An 18,540-nucleotide genomic window follows, 5' to 3' on the forward strand; every position below is an offset into this window, starting at 1 on the left:
AAGGAAGACTATTTTAAGGTAAATGCTATAACAGGAACAGACTGGAATTCAAACGGAACAAAAAGTTTTGAAATAAATAATCAACAAACTTACTTGAATATAGCTGATAGTTTCTTGCTGTGTAAATTTAAATTCACTAAGGCTGCGAATAATACTAATGCTACACTCGTAAATGATTTCTTCTGGAAAATGTTTGACAGTGTCCGCCTGTATATTGGAACACAAGAGGTTGAAGCGGTTGATTATGTCTCTGCTACATCTGAAATGATGAAATTTACACTATATTCGTTTAGTGATAGAATGGGTAAGGGAGCTGTTGAGGGTTTTATTCCTGATATGTCAACGGGTACAAACGCAGACCCTGGTTATAGTCAAAGGAAGTCAATGTATAATGATGACGCAAAAGCTGAGAATAGTTTTACCGTAGCAGTACCTCTGAAAGGTATATTTGGATTTTGTGATTATGATAAAGTTTTGTATGGGCTTAAAATTAGATTTCAACTACAAAGGAATGATAATGTAAATAGATTGCTTTTTGGGGATGAAAATGCTTTTGGAGAAAATAATAAATTTGTTATTAATGATTTGTGTTGGTATATCAGTGAATATACTCCTAATCTTAAAACGGAAGAGATGTTAAATAGAAGACTTAACTCAAAGAAACCGCTAAATGTATCATACCTTAAAAGAAGATGTCAACACGTTAAACTGGAACACACTACCTACACTTGGAATTTAGGTGTTCTTCAAGGAAAGCCACGATACCTCTGGCTCATTTTTAAAAAACCAGATGGAGAGGACGGTACTAATAAGAATAATGCCCTGAGTGATAATGCAAAGGTGAAACAACTTCGGGTTTCTCTTGATGGCACATTTTATCCGCGAGATAGATTGGAAATTGATTGGGAAAAAAATGATTATGCGGAAGCCTACAAGTCCTACCAAAAGGTGTGTGAAAGTAATGGTAATAATGATCCTATTTTGGATATGGTTGCGTTTCAAAAACTTTATACAATCTACGCAATTGACCTGAGTTCTCAAAAGGAAACTATAAAGTCTAATCGAGTGGATACTTCTCTATACATTGAAAGAGGGGAGAGTGAAGAGGTTAATGCATATTGTTTGCTTTTGGAGGAAACAGAATTACAGATTAATACAGATAATGGTGTTATGATTAATATCACATAGGTTTTTTCTCATAAATAAATGGTTGGGGTATATGTTAATCAAATCAATCTTAATAAATTAACATCTTGTATTCAAAATCAAAAGCCTTGTATTATTAATGTTAATACAATTCAAAGAAAAGGAGCTGTAAGAATTGATGTTTTACTCACACACACACAAGTAAAAACACTAAATGATGTTGGATCACTTAAAATTAAAATGACGAAACCTATGTTAAAGAAATATTCAATAGACGAGTCAAGAGGAGGATTTCTCCCGTTTCTAATTCCTTTATTTGCTGGTTTAAGTGCGGCGGGAGCATTGACTGGTGGTATTTCAGCAGCGGTAAAAACTGCTAACGAAAGGAAGGCACAACTAAAAGCTCAAAAAGAATTGGAAAGACATAACAAGGAGTTGGAGAAACAAATTAGTGGAAGTGGTGTAATTGTAGATTTTGCTCAAAAACTTGAAAGTCTACCTGATAAAGCTAGATTGTTGGTTGGAGATATGCTTTCCTCTATCGCTCAAGCGGGTGTTAAACTAACTAAACGGGGTAATGGATTGTATCTTTCTCATAAATAAATGGATAAATGGTTTAAACAATTTGGAAAGAATACAACGTCAAATATAGAACTAGCTAAGTATTGTAAAACACTAAAAATTGATAATGTGGTTATTTGTATGAGAGATGAATTAATACATATAAATAAGAATACAAAGAATATTATTATGAATTTAGACACACAGAATGGTTCTCATTGGGTTTGTATTCATAATAGTCAGGATAAATATTATTTTGATAGTTATGGTATGCCACCACCTGTTGAAGTAATACAATTCTTACAGAATGGTGTTTATCAAACATTCCAAGTTCAAGAAATTAATTCTAAATGTTGTGGCCAATTATGTTTATATGTATTATTTCAACTCAACAATAATGAAAATTTTTATGATATCATTTTTTATCTAATATAAATGACCTATGTTGGAAAAGATGGTTCTATCTTTGGAAAATCCTCTCAGGATATTGATTTATCAAATTATTATACAAAGGCACAGGCTGAACGACAAAAATATAGTGTAAGTAAAAATATTAATATGAAGAATACTTATAAATTAATCAATTATCCAAACCCTACAGATGCGAATGACTTGATTAGATTCAGTGATTTATCACAATATATATCTTTAAAGAAAACAGCACGTTTTGTGAAACAAGTAAAATTTACAACCACAACACCTGGTTATACTGACCATACACCTTTCCTCATTGAATTTAACTACCTGCTTACAATTAAATTTTATAAAGAAGGACATTTAGTTAATATGCGAATTAATAAATGGGGGTATGATATGCCTGATTTAGGGTATAATTGGTCTTTTTCAATAAACATAGAAGACCTACATGATTTAAATCAGTCTCGTAAAGAAGAATATTATCCACTTGGTGAAGATAAGGATTTATGTGGAAGTACAATTAGTAAACAACAAATACGTGATTTTAAGAAAATAAAAATATATGATAGTATAGCGATGGTTCGCATGACAAAGAAGGAAGGTAATGAGATAAGGATAGAAAGCCGAGGAATACAAACCGATTTGGTAGTGGGAAGATGGGGTGGTATTACCTGTCATAATATTAATCTCACATATATTTCTGATACATAAATGGCAGGAAGAAGACTACAAGAGAATTATAATTTTTGTATTCAAGGATACCTACAAGAAAAGGGTGCTCGGTATTACATACCTTATGATTTGGAGCATATACATGGGAATTTTGTCATAAAAAACTGGCCTTATACTGATATTGTTAAACCCACAAATAGAGACTTGTTTAAAATATTAAATAAAAATGAACTTCTCAAAGTTATGAAATATAAAACTCTTTTAGAAATCGTCAACAAATCTTATTGGTATCCTATTATGAGAAAAATAATTATAGATACAAGAATATCTCAAAATCCAGATGAGTATATGTATAATATTCTTTGGGGTTCAAACTCAAGGGTAGCAAGGGATGAGGAAGGAGTTGAAGAAGAGAAGGAGGAAAGAGAGAAAAAGGAGAAGGAGGAAAGGGAGAGGGAGGAGAAGGAGGAGAGGGAGAAAAAGGAGAAGGAGGAAAGGGAGAAAAGGGAGAAGGAGGAAAGGGAGAAAAGGGAGAAAAAGGAGAAGGAGGAGAGGGAGAAAATGGAGGAGGAGGAGAGGGAGCAAAGAGAGAGGGAGGAAAAATATAAAAAGATGGAAATCACTGAGATTCATAAAAGATTGAGTGTATTAAAGCAAATAAATCAATCTCAACGCACCGAAGAGGAAATTAAAGAATTAACAACTCTTATGAAGATAATGGTTTCAAAAATAAGAACGTCAATGTCTTCAATTTCAGGGAGGAGATTTAAACGAGAAAGTGGTGAAGAAGAAGAAGAAGAAGAAGGAAAAGATTATGTGATTGATGATGTTGGTGTCATTGACTTTAGTTAGTTTTTATTTGTAAATAAATGGAGGAGAGAGTGAAGGCATTCCTTAGGATTCTTTATGTTTTAAAAATAAAGATTGAAATGTATATGTTGAAAACCAAAAAGGTTTTGATACTCTGTCGGAATTTTTCTGATAAATAAATATGAGTTATTGTCTCAAATGTAAAAAGAAAACTAAATCTAAAAATATCTCTTATGTTAAAGCTAAAAATAATAGAGTTTATCAAAAAGGAATATGTCAAGTATGTGGCTCTAAAAAGTGCCAATTCATCTCTCCTAAAAGAGGAGGAGACATACAAAAGTTTCTGTCAGGAAGTAAATTTACAACAACTGGAATTCCAGGGGAATTACACCTTCCAGGGTATTCTTTCTGTGGTCCAGGAACAAACTTGGATAAAAGATTAGATGAGGCTGACAATCCTAAACCTTGGTCTAAACCTACAAATAGGGTTGACGAAGTGTGTATGAAGCATGATATTGCTTATGGGAAAACCACTACATTGACTGAAAAACATAAAGCCGACAGCGAAATGTTGTATAATTTGTCTTTGATACAAAATCCAACGTTGAGAGAGAAAGTTGATAGGTTTATTGTGAGAAATTTGATAAATGCTAAATTGAAACTTGGTCTTGGTTATTCCTCAAAAAACTATTAGGCTCTAATGATGTCATCAAGACTGAGGAGCTTTTGGCTGAAGAATTACACAAACCTATAATCACAAAGTTTAAAAGAAGGAAGGTTTATTCTAAATACACCGACCACATATGGTCCGCTGATTTAATTGAATTGAATAATGACAGGGGATACAGGTATGCTTTAACCGTTATTGATTTGAGGAGTAGATTTGCCTGGGTTGTCCCTTTAAAAAATAAAAGGGGTGATACTTTAATGTTAGCCTTTAAGCTAATATTTGATCGGGATAAAAGGAAACCAAAGAAGTTATGGACTGATGAGGGAACAGAGTTCTATAACAAAATATTCATGAAATTTCTTAAGGGGAAGGGTATTAAATTATACAGCACCTTTAATGAAGGAAAGGCAGTTGTTATTGAGCGTTTTAATCGTACTTTAAAAGAGAAATTATATAAAAAATTCACACAACTCGGTTCTCAAAAATGGGTGTATTTAATTCAGGATATTGTAGATAATTACAATAATACAGTTCATTCATCAACAAAATCAAAACCATCAGAAACATTTACAAAATTAGAATATGAAAAGGAGATTAATTTGAGAAAGCCCAAGTTTAAAGTTGGTGATATTGTAAGAATATACAAATGGAAAAGTCATTTTGAGAAAGGTTATACACAAAAATGGACTCGTGAATTATTTAAAATCATTGATGTAATGGATACAGTCCCTTGGACCTACAAATTATATGATTTAAATGGAGAAGAAATCTTGGGTTCATTTTACTCGCAAGAATTACAAAAAACACAAGTAAGCAGAAAATACCCTTGAAAATAATAAATAAATAAATAAAATGTAATGGGGATACGTTTTTAAATCTGTGAACCCCAAACACAGAATCCCACAACTTTTTAGTTGGGGCTTAACTTTTGTGTGTGTATAATGGGGATACGTTTTTAAATCTGTGAACCCCAAACACAGAATCCCACAACTTTTCAGTTGGGGCTTAACTTTTGTGTGTGTATAATGGGGATACGTTTTTAAATCTGTGAACCCCAAACACAGAATCCCTCAACTTTCCAGTTGGGGCTTAACTTTTGTGTATGTGTGAGTGAGTCATAATAATATACAAACCCTAACCCAACCCCATCCCTAACCCAAACCCATCCCTAACCCAAACCCATCCCTAACCCAACCCCATCCCTAACCCAACCCATTCCCAACCCAACCCCATCCCTAACCCAACCCCATCCCTAACCCAACCCCATCCCTAACCCAACCCCATCCCTAACCCTCACATTCAAAATCCCAACCCTAACCCAACCCCATCCCTAACCCAACCCCAACCCATCCCTAACCCTCACATTCAAAATCCCAACCCTAACCCAATCCCATCCCTAACCCAACCCCAACCCTCACATTCAAAATCCCAACCCGAACCCAACCCCATCCCTAACCCAACCCCAACCCTAACCCTCACATTCAAAATCCCAACCCTAACCCAACCCCATCCCTAACCCAACCCCATCCCTAACCCTCACATTCAAAATCCCACCCAAACCCTAACATAATCTTTTTTTTCTTCTTTTTAAAAAATATGTATTTCATTTTTTTTTTTTCCTCTTCTTCCAATTCTGTCTTTCAAGGCTTTAAAGTTTGAAGAAGTAGAAATGGGAAGAAAGAATTTTCCAGCATTTTCTTCCTCGAACTTTCTTGATATTGCTTAAATCAAGCGTCATTAAACAAAGAACATTGTTCATTGCTTTAGAATCCAAAGAGTCTCCAAGATGGACCCCACAGGTAGAGTCTCCAAAATAAAACCAACTTTCCAAGTTCCCAAGGTATAACCACATTCCTGTTGAGCCTCCAAGATAGGTATCACATTCCGAGTCATCAAAACAAAACCCCCATTCCGAGTCTCCAAAAATATAACCATCTTTCCAAGTCCCCAAGGTAGAACCACAATTTTCAGAAATATTTGGGGTTTCCGTGATAAGTCTCACATAGTATAACTGCGGACCATCAGGGAAAACTTCCCTTTCCCAATTTTTTAGGGTTTCTATGATGTGTCTCACATAGTATAACTGCGGACCATCAGGGAGAACTCTCCTTGCCCAATTTTTTAGGGTTTCTATGATGTGTCTCACATAGTATAACTGCGGACCATCAGGGAGAATTCCCGTTTCCCAATTTTTTAGGGTTTCTATGATGTGTCTCACATAGTATAACTGCGGACCATCAGGGAGAACTCTCCTTGCCCAATTTTTTAGGGTTTCTATGATGTGTCTCACATAGTATAACTGCGGACCATCAGGGAGAATTCCCGTTTCCCAATTTTTTAGGGTTTCTATGATGTGTCTCACATAGTATAACTGCGGACCATCAGGGAGAACTCTCCTTGCCCAATTTTTTAGGGTTTCTATGATGTGTCTCACATAGTATAACTGCGGACCATCAGGGAGAATTCCCATTTCACAATTTTTTAGGGTTTCTATGATGTGTCTCACATAGTATAACTGCGGACCATCAGGGAGAACTCCCCTTTCCCAATTTTCAGAAATTTGTGGGTCTCCAATGTATGACTTGTATTCTGGCTCATCAAGGTAGAACTTGTTCAGTGGGTTTTGTTTTGATAACTCACAACAAGTATCATCATGGTAAAACTCTTTTTCAGGATTTTGTGGATCTCCAAGGTATAACTCTTTGGCTGGGTCATCAAGGTAGAACTCGTTCTGGGGGTCTTGGTTGTTCAAAATGTCTTCAAACAAAAAAATAACTTCATCCCAAGTTGTGTTAAAAGCAGAATTTTCATTTCGTATCTCAGATACAATTTCCTGTGAAAGAAAATAACAATGTATTAATTTAATACAATATTTTTATTTGTATAAATCAAGCTCTATGAATATTAAAATAAACTTTGTTAACTCTTACATGAGTCTCATCTAAAAAAAAAAAAAAAAAAAAAAAAAATTAAATAAATAAATAAATAAATAAACAAACTTACCTCCATTGATAAGAGGTTCGAGTCCAGTTCATCAATCTGAAGGTTGAGTTCTACACAGGTAGTAGGACTCCAAGGAATAGCAAAGTTATCCCATTCCATTTCGGCATAGGAGTCCATTCTCAAGTGAAGCAGAAAGCGTGTTTGAAAAAGCCTGTGTGGTCGGTGCCTTTTATAAGAAGGGCTGGGTGTGTGTCATTTCCTGTGGAAATTCCCTGGGCGTGTCTTAACTGGAAATGATGTGATGGAAATTCCCTGAAAATGATGTTATGTATTACCTGGAAATGATACAATGCTGAAGAGTTTATAAAGTGGGTGGGACTTAGCAAAAGTGGGCGGAGCTTAGCAAAAGGGGCGGGACATAGCAAAAAGTGGGCGTGGCTTAACAAAAAGTGGGCGGGGCTTAGTAAAAGGTGGGCGTGGCTTACCAAAAAGTGGGCGGGGTTTTTCCAAAAAGTGGACGGAGCTTAACAAAAGGTGGGCAGAGCCTACCAAAAAGTGTGTGGCACTGGAGGCGCTCAAATAAGAACATTGAGGGAGGTTTACCATTTTATCTTAGCTCAGTTAAAATATCTTAATAAAGAACCAAACTCAAACATATTTTTTGTTAATATATTAGATGGTGAAGAGAGTTGTAGGAGAATTAAATTATTTCCCACGCATAAACAAATATTTGTAGGGTCGTTGTTTGAGTGGGTTATATTCACCAGATGATATTAAGAGTAAAAGGTTAAAAGGTCCATAAGGTCAGAAGGATCACAGGTGTTTAAGTGGTCTAATGAATAAGGATAACATGTCAAAAGGTTAGAAGGTTCGTAAAGAACAGGGTGAGAGAAATATAGGTGTTTAGGGGCAATGAGGGAGGGAAAGAATTAATATGGAAGTGAATGGGTCAAAGATTAATCTGCTAGATGATATGTAGAAGAAGGATGATAGGTCTATAAGAGAAAACAAATATTTGTAGTGTTTGAGTGGTCTAATGAACAACATTAAGGATAGGTACTACAGACAAAAGGTTCATAAAGATGAGGGTGGGAGAAATAGAGGTGTTTATGATTTTTGAAAAAGACAAGGGGGTAAATGACATTAGATAGGGATTTCCCATGTTAAACGGAGGTGTCCCAGAAGCAACATTATTACACTACTTATGTGATAATATAAGATCATGTACGACATTTCACCCTATCAGGAAGCGATGTAATAAAACCATTAAAAAATCGACTTTTCTAAATTTCGTGACCTTGTGACCTTGACCTTGTGGCAAAAATGAAAAATCGAGCTCTGTGGGGCTAGACACATGACATTGGCCTAACCAAATACCGAAACTCCTGTCAGATTCCACCAAACCCCTCGGAGAAGTTGTAGCTTGAACTCGATTACCCCCTAAAAAGACATCTTCTTCGGGCGTGGCTCCACCCACAATAGGCGCAATAAGCCCACTCTCGGCAGGACACAACTAGATCATGATATCAACCTCCCACCCAAGTTTCATCAAGATCGAATGCTATCATCGGGTAGTTATGCTGCGGACAGACAGACAGACAGACAGACAGACAGACAGACAGACGCACACCCATGACGAATATAGCGGTCACTTGATAAATCGTGAACCAATAAAAGGTTGGAAGGGTGAAGGTATCGAAAGGTGTCTTGAGTATGGAAAGGGTTTTAAAGGTAAAAGTGGTCTTAAGGGTCTTGGGTTCTTCAGAATCTTGAGGTCTAATGGGGCTTAAGGGTCTTATGGGCCTTATAGGGTCTTCAGAGTATTTTCAGTCTTTGAAGTCTTCGTGGTCTTTTTGGTCGTCATGGTCATTAACCCTTTGAGTACAGATGATGTCCAGTGCCGCAACCCACGAAAAAGTTTTGTGTACGGATGATGTTACTACACGTCATCGACTATACCTATAAATAGATCGTCAGTACGTGGTTGCATTCCCGTACCAAAATGCCAAAATAATCCCGTACCGGGGGTATTTTTATAAAAAAAAAATCTCGTACTCAAAGGGTTGAGGGTATTTTAGGTATTTTGGGTCTCCGGGGTCTTTTGGGACTTCAGGGTCTTCACTGTGTTTTGGGCATTTTCGATCTTCGTGGTCTTTTGGGTCTTTAAGGGTATTCGGGGTATTTAAGGTCTTCATGGTGTTTTTGGTCTTCAGTGTCTTTTTGGCCTCTTGGGGTCTTTTGGGTATTTTCAATCTTCAGGGTTCTTTAGGGTCTTTGAAGTTTTTTGGGTCTTCGGGGTCTTTAGGGTCTTCGGGATATTTTGGGTCTTTAAGGGTTTCAGGGTCTTTGGGTATTTTGAATCTTTGTGGTCTTTTGGGTGTTCATGGTCTTTTGTGTCTTTGGGTTATTTTGGGTCCTCTGGGTCTTTGAGGTATTTTGGGGCTTTTGGGTCTTTTGAATATTTTGGGTCTTTTGGATCTTTCATGTATTTTGGGTCTTTGGGGTATTTTGTGTCTTTGGGGTCTTCCGGTTATTTTGGGTCCTCGAGGTCTTTTGAGTCTTTCAGGGTCATCGGGGTGCTTTGTGTATTTGTGGTCTTTCAGGGTCTTGGTGGTCTTAAGGATCGTGGGGACTTAAAGGGTCTTCAAAGGTCTAAGCTCTAAGGGATCTGAGCAGTTGAAAGATATATTCCAACACACGTAATTAATACACAGGATGCAACCGGCATTCAAACAGCCGGCGTTAAGAGACATATAAACACCAGTTTCATGGCTTCCCGGACATATGGACGTAGGGCTTAACGGACCATGTTTTTCAGTTTTATATTTACGAGTACACCTGCATACTACAGGAGCGGCAGGAAGGGTCATTCCTCTTTGGGGTATATAGATTACAGTCGATCTATGGTCGGGTCTCAAGAACATTGAGTGTGTGTTCATTTACCAAGTTTCATGTGGAGAGATCGCCAAGTGGTTTAAGCATTCGAGCAAGCACTCCATTCAAAACAGTCAAGGAACGGCTGGTATGGCAAGCGCTAGCTAGCTGCTTGGCTAATGAGCACAACGCAAGCTTCCTCCCTTTCAGTTTAGTGTTAAACAGCAGGAGCGAGTTTCAAAAGTTCGCTACAAAAAACGCCACGTTAGCAGGAGGAAGGGTTATGTTATTCCGGTTATGTTATTAACCCAACGCTTGTGGGGTATATAGAGTACAGTAGTTTTTCGCTCAGTTCTGCAAGTAAAACTTACCTCTCGCATGTCAGGATTGCTTCAAATTTCTTTGTTTAGTGTTATAAACAGCATTAGTTAAAAAAGCTAATCATACGTGTTTCTGGTTTATAATATTTTTACTACTGGTGGAGGCCGTTGGAACGTTGCTCCCAGGAAAACGCCATGATAAGCTATTTATAAACATTGACTCGATGTTTGTTAAATGAGGAAAAACGCCTTTGGTAGGTGGGATATTATTGGTATTAATATTGTTTTGTAATAACATGAATATTGTGCTATTATCGTTAGTTTTGTTATTAGAAGCGGCCTTGGAAAAACGCCACGATAAAGCTAACTTAACATGGATATACACCTCAACATGCAACCCATTGACGGGGAAGACCCGCTTGGGGGGGGGGGGGGGGGATGGGGTGGAAATGAATGTGCTACAACCTTCATTGTATAACCCTTAGTCATCCTGTCATGTTCGGTTGAGATTGGAGAAATAACGACGGAATGTATCACGGTCAAAAAAATCATCAAACAGACAGACAGACGCCAAATTGCATATTTTAGTATGATGATGATATATCTATATATATCTATATCTATCTATCTATCTATCTATCTATCTATCTATCTATATATATATATATATATATATATATATATATATATATATATATATATATATATATATATATATATAGATAGATAGATAGATATATATATATGCCGTTTCTGAAGATAATGGTGTGAGTTGTCGTTTTGACGAATCTCTTCCCTTTGTTGGCGTGCTCACAAAGCCATTGTGGGTTGCGCGATGGCTGTATAGTCCAATGCAGGACCCACAACATATACCACAAACATTGCAGGTATGTACTAGTCATTGCGGAGATGGACGTCCTTATATGGAGGAGTAGCGGCGTTCACATTCTGGAGATAGTCTTATAATTGAGAAGGAAGCTAAACAAACATCATTGTTCAGATTCAGTGTCCATTTCTCAGAGTGAGGAGCTAATAGATCTCCATCTATGAATGATAAATCAGCTGTAAAGGAGGCATGATTTTATCCATCCCCAAATCCACCATCGTACAGCATCCTTAACAATCATTCAGGCAGTTCATCGAAAAAGCACAACAGAATACTCGTCTCTGTCAAGGCATCAGAGGACAAAATAGGCAATAGATTGCATCCCCTAAAAGTTGATGAGTAAGTTTACGTTTCGAGCAGTATTTTTTGGTTTTTCCAAGATGGCGCCTGTACCACTTGGCCTATGCCGTCGTACTTATCAAATGTATTGGCAATCGGACCAACAATTGCCGAGAAAAGCACATTCACGTTCTGTACGGACAGACAGACAGACAAACAAGAAAGACGTCATGCAGACCACGATACTTGCAGAATCCACCCCACTACCCCCACACCCCCTCCCAAACCCCCCAAAAATTTGCCATGCCAATCTTAATCATAGCTCGGGTCAATCAGATGAAAATTGATGATTTTAGAGGTTTGACCTTGAATTGACCTTTGACCTTTTGACTTCAAAAAATACTTTCCCAATTCAGTGATGCACTATGTAATTGCTGTTTAATTTTCAAGTCAATCGGATGAAAATTATGGTTTTGACCTTAAATCGTCTTCAGTTGTCTTACCCTTCCTCCCGTCCATGGTACACTGAATCTTGTGGTGAGGCAGTTGACCTGAAACAACTTGCCTTTGCCTCTTGGAAGGCAAATCCAACTGAAGGCAGTCTCAGGTCCTTCCACCAAGCTCGGAACAAGTGTGTGTCTACCCTCAGGATTGCCTGTTCTGGCTGGAGTTCCCCAAGGTAGTGTTCTGGGCCCTGTGCTATTTCTGGTCTTCATCAATGATCTCTCCGACTCTCTGGAAAATCCTCTCTATCTCTTTGCTGATGACTCCACTATCTGCCGCTCCATTCCTCATCCCTCAGATCGGCAGTCTGCAGCCTCCTCACTCTCTGTAGACATGGACAAAATCACAGACTGGTCAAACAAGTGGAACATGTCTTTCAATCCTGACAAATCTCACACTCTTACTATGTCTCTCCGAAAAGACCGACTGGACAACCCTCCCATCTACTTTCTCAACAATCCTCTCCAAGAAGTTCTGTCGCTCAAGCTTTTGGGTCTCACTATCTGCCATGATCTTTCTTGGGAAAACCACATTTCCAAGCTGGCCTCCAAAGCCAGTCGTCGACTGGGCATCCTCCGTCGTGTGAAGTCCTTCCTTGGCACACCTGAGCTCATCACCACATACAAGGCTTTCATCCGCAGGTCAATGGAATACTGTTCTCCCCTCTCGGCCGGTGCTCCCGCCTCACACCTAGCTCGGCTTCACGCAGTAGAAACCAAAGCTTTCAGAATCATTGGAATCTCCCGCGATGAAGCTAACTCCGAGGGCCTTTCACTCACTCACCGCAGGCAGGTTGGTGGTCTTTCTGTCTTCAACCGACTCCTCTCCGGCATTGCTCCCCCAGCTCTCTCTGTGCTCTGTCCCCCAAATATTCCTACAGGTCGCACAAGATCTGCCAGCAACCCTCTTATGGTTAAACTGCCAAAATCTAGGCTCTCTGCTCACCTTCACTCCTTCATTCCCCTTTTCTCCCGCCTCTGGAACAAACTCCCGCACTCCCTTCAATCCCACTCCTCCCTCCAGGTCTTAAAAACAGCTGTTCACCACCATCTCTTAGCTTCCCCCATCCAAAACCTTGATCTTTTATACCCCCGCTAATTCACCCCAGATACACGTTTTTGAAATTCCAACTTCTTTCCTGGAAGTCCTTGCAGTGTCCATATGTTTTATACCTCTCCCATCTCCCCCAAGCCCTCTCCCTCCCACATTTCTCTCGATGTCCCTGCTCTCAAATGTTGTGTTTGTGTCCTTCCCCCTCTCTCCCCATCTTGTCTACCGCTCCCCTTATTTTGTGTTTTATGTGTCGGTTTGACTTTTTGTGTGAATAATGTTAGCTCTTTCACGAGCCTCGATCTTGTATACAAATATACAATATATATATATATATATATAGTTGGTTTCCCAATACAGTGATGCATGATGTAATTGCTGTTTAATTTTCAAGGTTTGAAAATTGACGATTTTTTAGATGAAAATTGATGATTTCAGAAGTTTGATCTTGAGTTGACCATTGATCTTTTGACCTCAAACATAGTTGGTTTCCCAATTCATGACTCAATATGCAAATGCTCAACTTTCACATCAATCGGATAAAAAATGATGATTTTTGAAACTTGACCTCAAGATGACCTTTGACCTCAAAATCAATAGGCTTCTCAGTTGTGACTACCTCTACAGCTTGGTAAAGTTTCATGATGATCAGTTTTGAATTGTGACCTGTAGATGATTGACATAGAAATAGACAGACAGGCAGAATAACGCACCAGACCAACCAATATACGATAAAAATATTCGATTTTCGCAAGTAACAAATGGACCCAAATGCAATACCATCTCCTCTGGCGAGGGCAACAAAGTTTAAAGATGGCAAAAAGTTCCACCGGAAATGACCCAATATCAAATTTAGAGTTTAAATGTTCCCCCCCCCCCCCATTTTGACCCCTGTGTCCTTCACCCACACCCTGGTACAGGGACCGGGAGTCAAATCGAAAAAATCGTTACATATGTCATGCATCGCCCAGTTGATTGCCTATACAAAGACCCATTTAAAAATGTGCCCGAAATTGCATTTTTTGCTATTTTATCTTTTGACCACACCTCAAAAAAAGAGCAATCAGAGATTGCAAACCCTCGTCAAGATGTATTTTCAGTGGTTTTTAAGGCTTTTGTGTTAAAACAAATATGGCGGCCGAACCACTTGACCAATGACGTCATCGTTATTGATTTTTTTTCTCCACCAATTTATGCCTACATGACGCTCAAGAAATTACATCTTGATCGGATGACGTTTTGTACTTGTCGAATTATGACGTCATAATGGAGGCACCTATGACATCATCATTAACTATTTTATTCCCCATGCAGAGTTCTTTACAATGAGCCATTTCTCAATTTTTTCTTTTCAGCGCTTTCGGAGATAGATGTGCAAAGTTTTTCGTTTTTTCCAAAATGGCGGCCGAACATCGTGACCTATGACGTCATAATTATCATTAAAAAAATTCTACATGTGGAGTTGCACCTATGGTGAAAATTTCCTGTCAATCGGACAAACGGTTGCAGAGAAAATCATATTTATTCTGTGCGGACAAACAGACAGACAGACAAACGGACTCAAATGCAATACCCTCTCCTCTGGCAAGGGTAATAATATTGCTCTTTCACCTTCTTGCCATGTGCTCATAACTACCAAGTTTGGTGAATTTCTGCAGAACCGTTTCGGAGGAGATAGTGTAACGGACAGACGGACGGACGGACAGACAGACGGAGCCTATTACAATGTCCTCCCGTTTTTTTCCCAAAAAGTGTGGGAATAATTAGGGAATAAAAACAAGTTGGCACAAACATTAAGGTCGAGCTCAGTGAGGTAGTGTTAATAATGAATGTGAAGGTAGTGTCCAGGAGTGAAGCGCTCGGTGTTACCTCCTTGAGTCCGTCTCTGCGAAGCTGCAGAACTCTGAGGCTGTAATTAGATCGCTGCCCTCGGCTGTCAAACTCCACCCGTCCTGTCAGCCCGTTATATTCCACCTGCCACAACAATGCCCAGGTAAACACATATGCCAGGTCTTTGTAACATTTTCATTGCAAATCCGTTTTGAGCACATCCAACGTGAGACTACTGTGGCGTCAGCATCTTTTATGTGAAAATGACTCATTGGTAAAATTTTGCCACAACTTTGTGAGTTGTTACATTTTCAGATACGAACGAAATTTTTACTTTGAAGATAAGTGAGTGGTTCAGAATTAGGAAGTTCCAAGTATCCTGTTGTGGGAACAAAACATTGCAATGACTTCACGAGAAGTAAAAATATAATTGGCTGATGTCGGGAGGCCATTAAAATGCTTTTGAAGAGGAGCAGATTAGGCCCGTCAGCCATCTTTGTTTCATTTGGACATTTATAATATTATTCTTTCTGATATCTTCATTTCACATTTTCAGAGACAGTTGTATTCCCGTCTCCCTCTCCTCTACCCACCCAGATACATTCTCCTTTACTTCCTCTGTTCCTCTGTCTCCCTCCTCAAAATATCTCCTCTAATTTACCTCGACCTTTTTACATTTCATTTTCTATGATATTCTTCTTCCTTCCTGTTTTTCGCCATTTTTTTTTTTTTTTACTGATCCCCCCCCCCCCCACCCCCCTCCCCCCACCAGAAGCGTAGCTAGATTTCTAAAATATTCAGGGATTGGGCCCCCTCAAACCCCAGATTCAGGTACCCCCAATAAAACATTTAGCACAGTGACACTTGTCGAAAGATAGCCTAATCGTCACGTTTCCAACGTTACATAAGTAATTAAATGTTTTTTGGTATTTTCAATAAGATGTTTTGCAACCTTTGTGAATTCTAACAATGAAAAAAAAAACTCTACTTGATTCTGTAAAAGCAGAAATTTAAATTTAATATCGACTATGAAACATTTTCTAATATATTGAACACAATGTCAGGTGTTTTATTGATTATTATAAGAAACCCTCACCACCCAGGCTTTTACAAAATATATTTGTAAACAGTCTACGTAAATTTAATTTTGGCAAGCGACATTGTGTACGGTCTGTTGTGGCATCTTTGCGAAGCGATCAATGAATAATGCCATCCTCCGACACACGCCTGTAATTAGCGCTTGTTCATGCGTCTGACTCCGATTCAAACTCTGATTTCAAAGCCATAAAGTGCCCTCTTGTAGCCAAAGCGTTAAAATAGATTCGAGCGCACAGTAAAAACATCCGGGGACGTGCCCCATGGCCCAGTGACAACTCGGCCCAAACGCCCTCTTACCCCCACCACCACATTCCTACCCTCCAACACATTTGTTTTGCACAATGTATACATATATACATATATATATATATATATAGTGGGCGGGGTATATTCAATTCGGATGGATTCAAGCTTACTTGGAGGCATTTCCAATTCAATGGCGGATCGATACACGAGCCGGGGGATTGGGGAGGATGCTGCGCTTACCTGACGGTCCGCTCAGTCTTCACCTGTAAATTATACCCCGCCCACTTTGCATATAAGGGGATGTTGAGATGATTTTATCACTCATGAGGAAGATTAACGGAGGCGTGTGGCTTTGTCACAGGTTGTTAATCGAAACGTTGAGTCATTGTTTGTTCAATTAAAGTTGGAGATCTTACCATGGAGATAATAGATATATATATTTATATATATATATATATATATATATATATATATATATATATATATATATATATATATATATACGTATATACGTTTTATATATATTATATATATATATATAATATATATCATCTATCTATATATATATATATATATATATATATATATATATATATATATATATATATATATATATAAATGTATATACAGTATATATATATATATATATATATATATATATATATATATATATTATATATATATATATTATATATATATTATATATATATATATATATATATATATATACATATTGCCGTGTGGCTGGCTCAGCTAACACCGAGCGTCCCGGATGGATTCAAGCTTACTTGGAGGCATTTCCAATTCAATGGCGGATCGATACACGAGCCGGGGGATTGGGGGAGGATGCTGCGCTTACCTGACGGTCCGCTCAGTCTTCACCTGTAAATTAATAAATCACGAACGAACACGGAATTTATGGTACCAAAATAAATATTTATTAAATGGAACCCCGATACAAAGAACGCGACAAAAGGACTAAGACCTAATTTGGGACGTCCCCACACCTCACTTCAAATACACACAATTGGAGAATGAATAAAAGAAACCGTTGTTTGTGGATGCATCTCATCTGTCTGGATGTGTGATGTCGGTCAGGCTCCGTCCGGCTCCGATGTTGGTGCGAAGCAGGCCTCGGTGCGCCCTTGTCCACGAGGCCTCGATAAGGCCCCCCTTCGCACACGGTTAGGCCACCGAGCCACTCGCTCACCCCGGTCGCGCCCACTCCAGCATCAAGCCTTGCTCGCACGTGAACGCCCGCGAAGTCCCGTGCGTGAACGCCGGGCAAGAGCATCGTCGGCGCTCCAACGTCCACCGTAACGCAATCAATTCGAGGTTCGCACAGTAAAAAGGTCCAAAACGGAGAGAAAGGGCAAAGACAGAAGGAGGTCCAGACAGGAGGGAACCAAGACGAGAAAGACAAAGGGATGAGGTCCTGGCAGGAAGGAACCAGGAACGAGAGGAAGCAAATGTCGGCTTGCCATTGGCTTTATCGATCGTCTTCTTGACGTCAGCGGCGCTTCTCCTCCAATCAGCTCATCGCTTGTTGCGTCATCCTTCGCGCCCTCCACACTGACTGGCCAAATTTTCGCGCCTTTTGGTGATCGTCATTTGTCGGTGGCAAGTCAGAGTGGCACGTCCTTCATCGTCTGCTCTCCAATCGGCGCTCGTTTTATGTGGTCCTTCTGTGAGTGTCTCTCGGCCTGCCTGCGCAATGTTTGCTTGCCATGGTGGCGTACTGCGTGGCCGCTGCCTGTTGGTTCCTCCGGCAGTCTTATCGTCTTGTGGCGGAGGGGGAATTAATTAATGTGTGCACTCATGGGGCTAACCAATGCATGTGATGTGTTGCCAAAAGGGACAAAGGAATGCTCACCAGGTCTGACACACTGAGGAATTAACTTAGTCCTTATTCTACCTATCACCGGATAATCCTCGTATGATCACAGGTAAACACTTAATCCGACAAACCGCCTAAACACAGAACTTATTACATCGAAACAGACGAAGCATGATACCTATGCAGAACTACCTAAATCTATATATGCCTAGCCCAAAATTCAAAACAATATATATTGTTGTGGTTGTGCCATAAAGGCAGACCCCCTATAGTCAATTGCACGACAACATGTAGCCTGCATTAGTCAGTTATGTCTTATTGAATGTAAAGATTAGCTCTTTCCGTTGGGTAGTAATAAAGACCAAATATGCGTTGAGTTAGGCAAGATGTCAAGCCT

The 18,540-nt window shown here is 39.0% G+C and overlaps 1 protein-coding gene across 1 annotated transcript in view; it reads right to left on the minus strand.

Annotated features, from left to right (window-relative positions):
- The window catches only part of GRIK5 (glutamate ionotropic receptor kainate type subunit 5), a 516,667-nt gene that overhangs the window by 198,637 nt on the left and 299,490 nt on the right, over nt 1-18,540 (minus strand). The window contains exon 10 of the mRNA XM_078782648.1: nt 15,002-15,106. Coding sequence (XP_078638774.1) covers nt 15,002-15,106 — 105 coding nt within the window. The remainder of the gene's footprint in view (nt 1-15,001; nt 15,107-18,540) is intronic.

Source organism: Myxine glutinosa, chromosome 7, assembly GCF_964187855.1.
Source record: "Myxine glutinosa chromosome 7, kmMyxGlut1.1, whole genome shotgun sequence".
Classification (NCBI taxonomy): Eukaryota; Metazoa; Chordata; class Myxini; order Myxiniformes; family Myxinidae; genus Myxine; species Myxine glutinosa.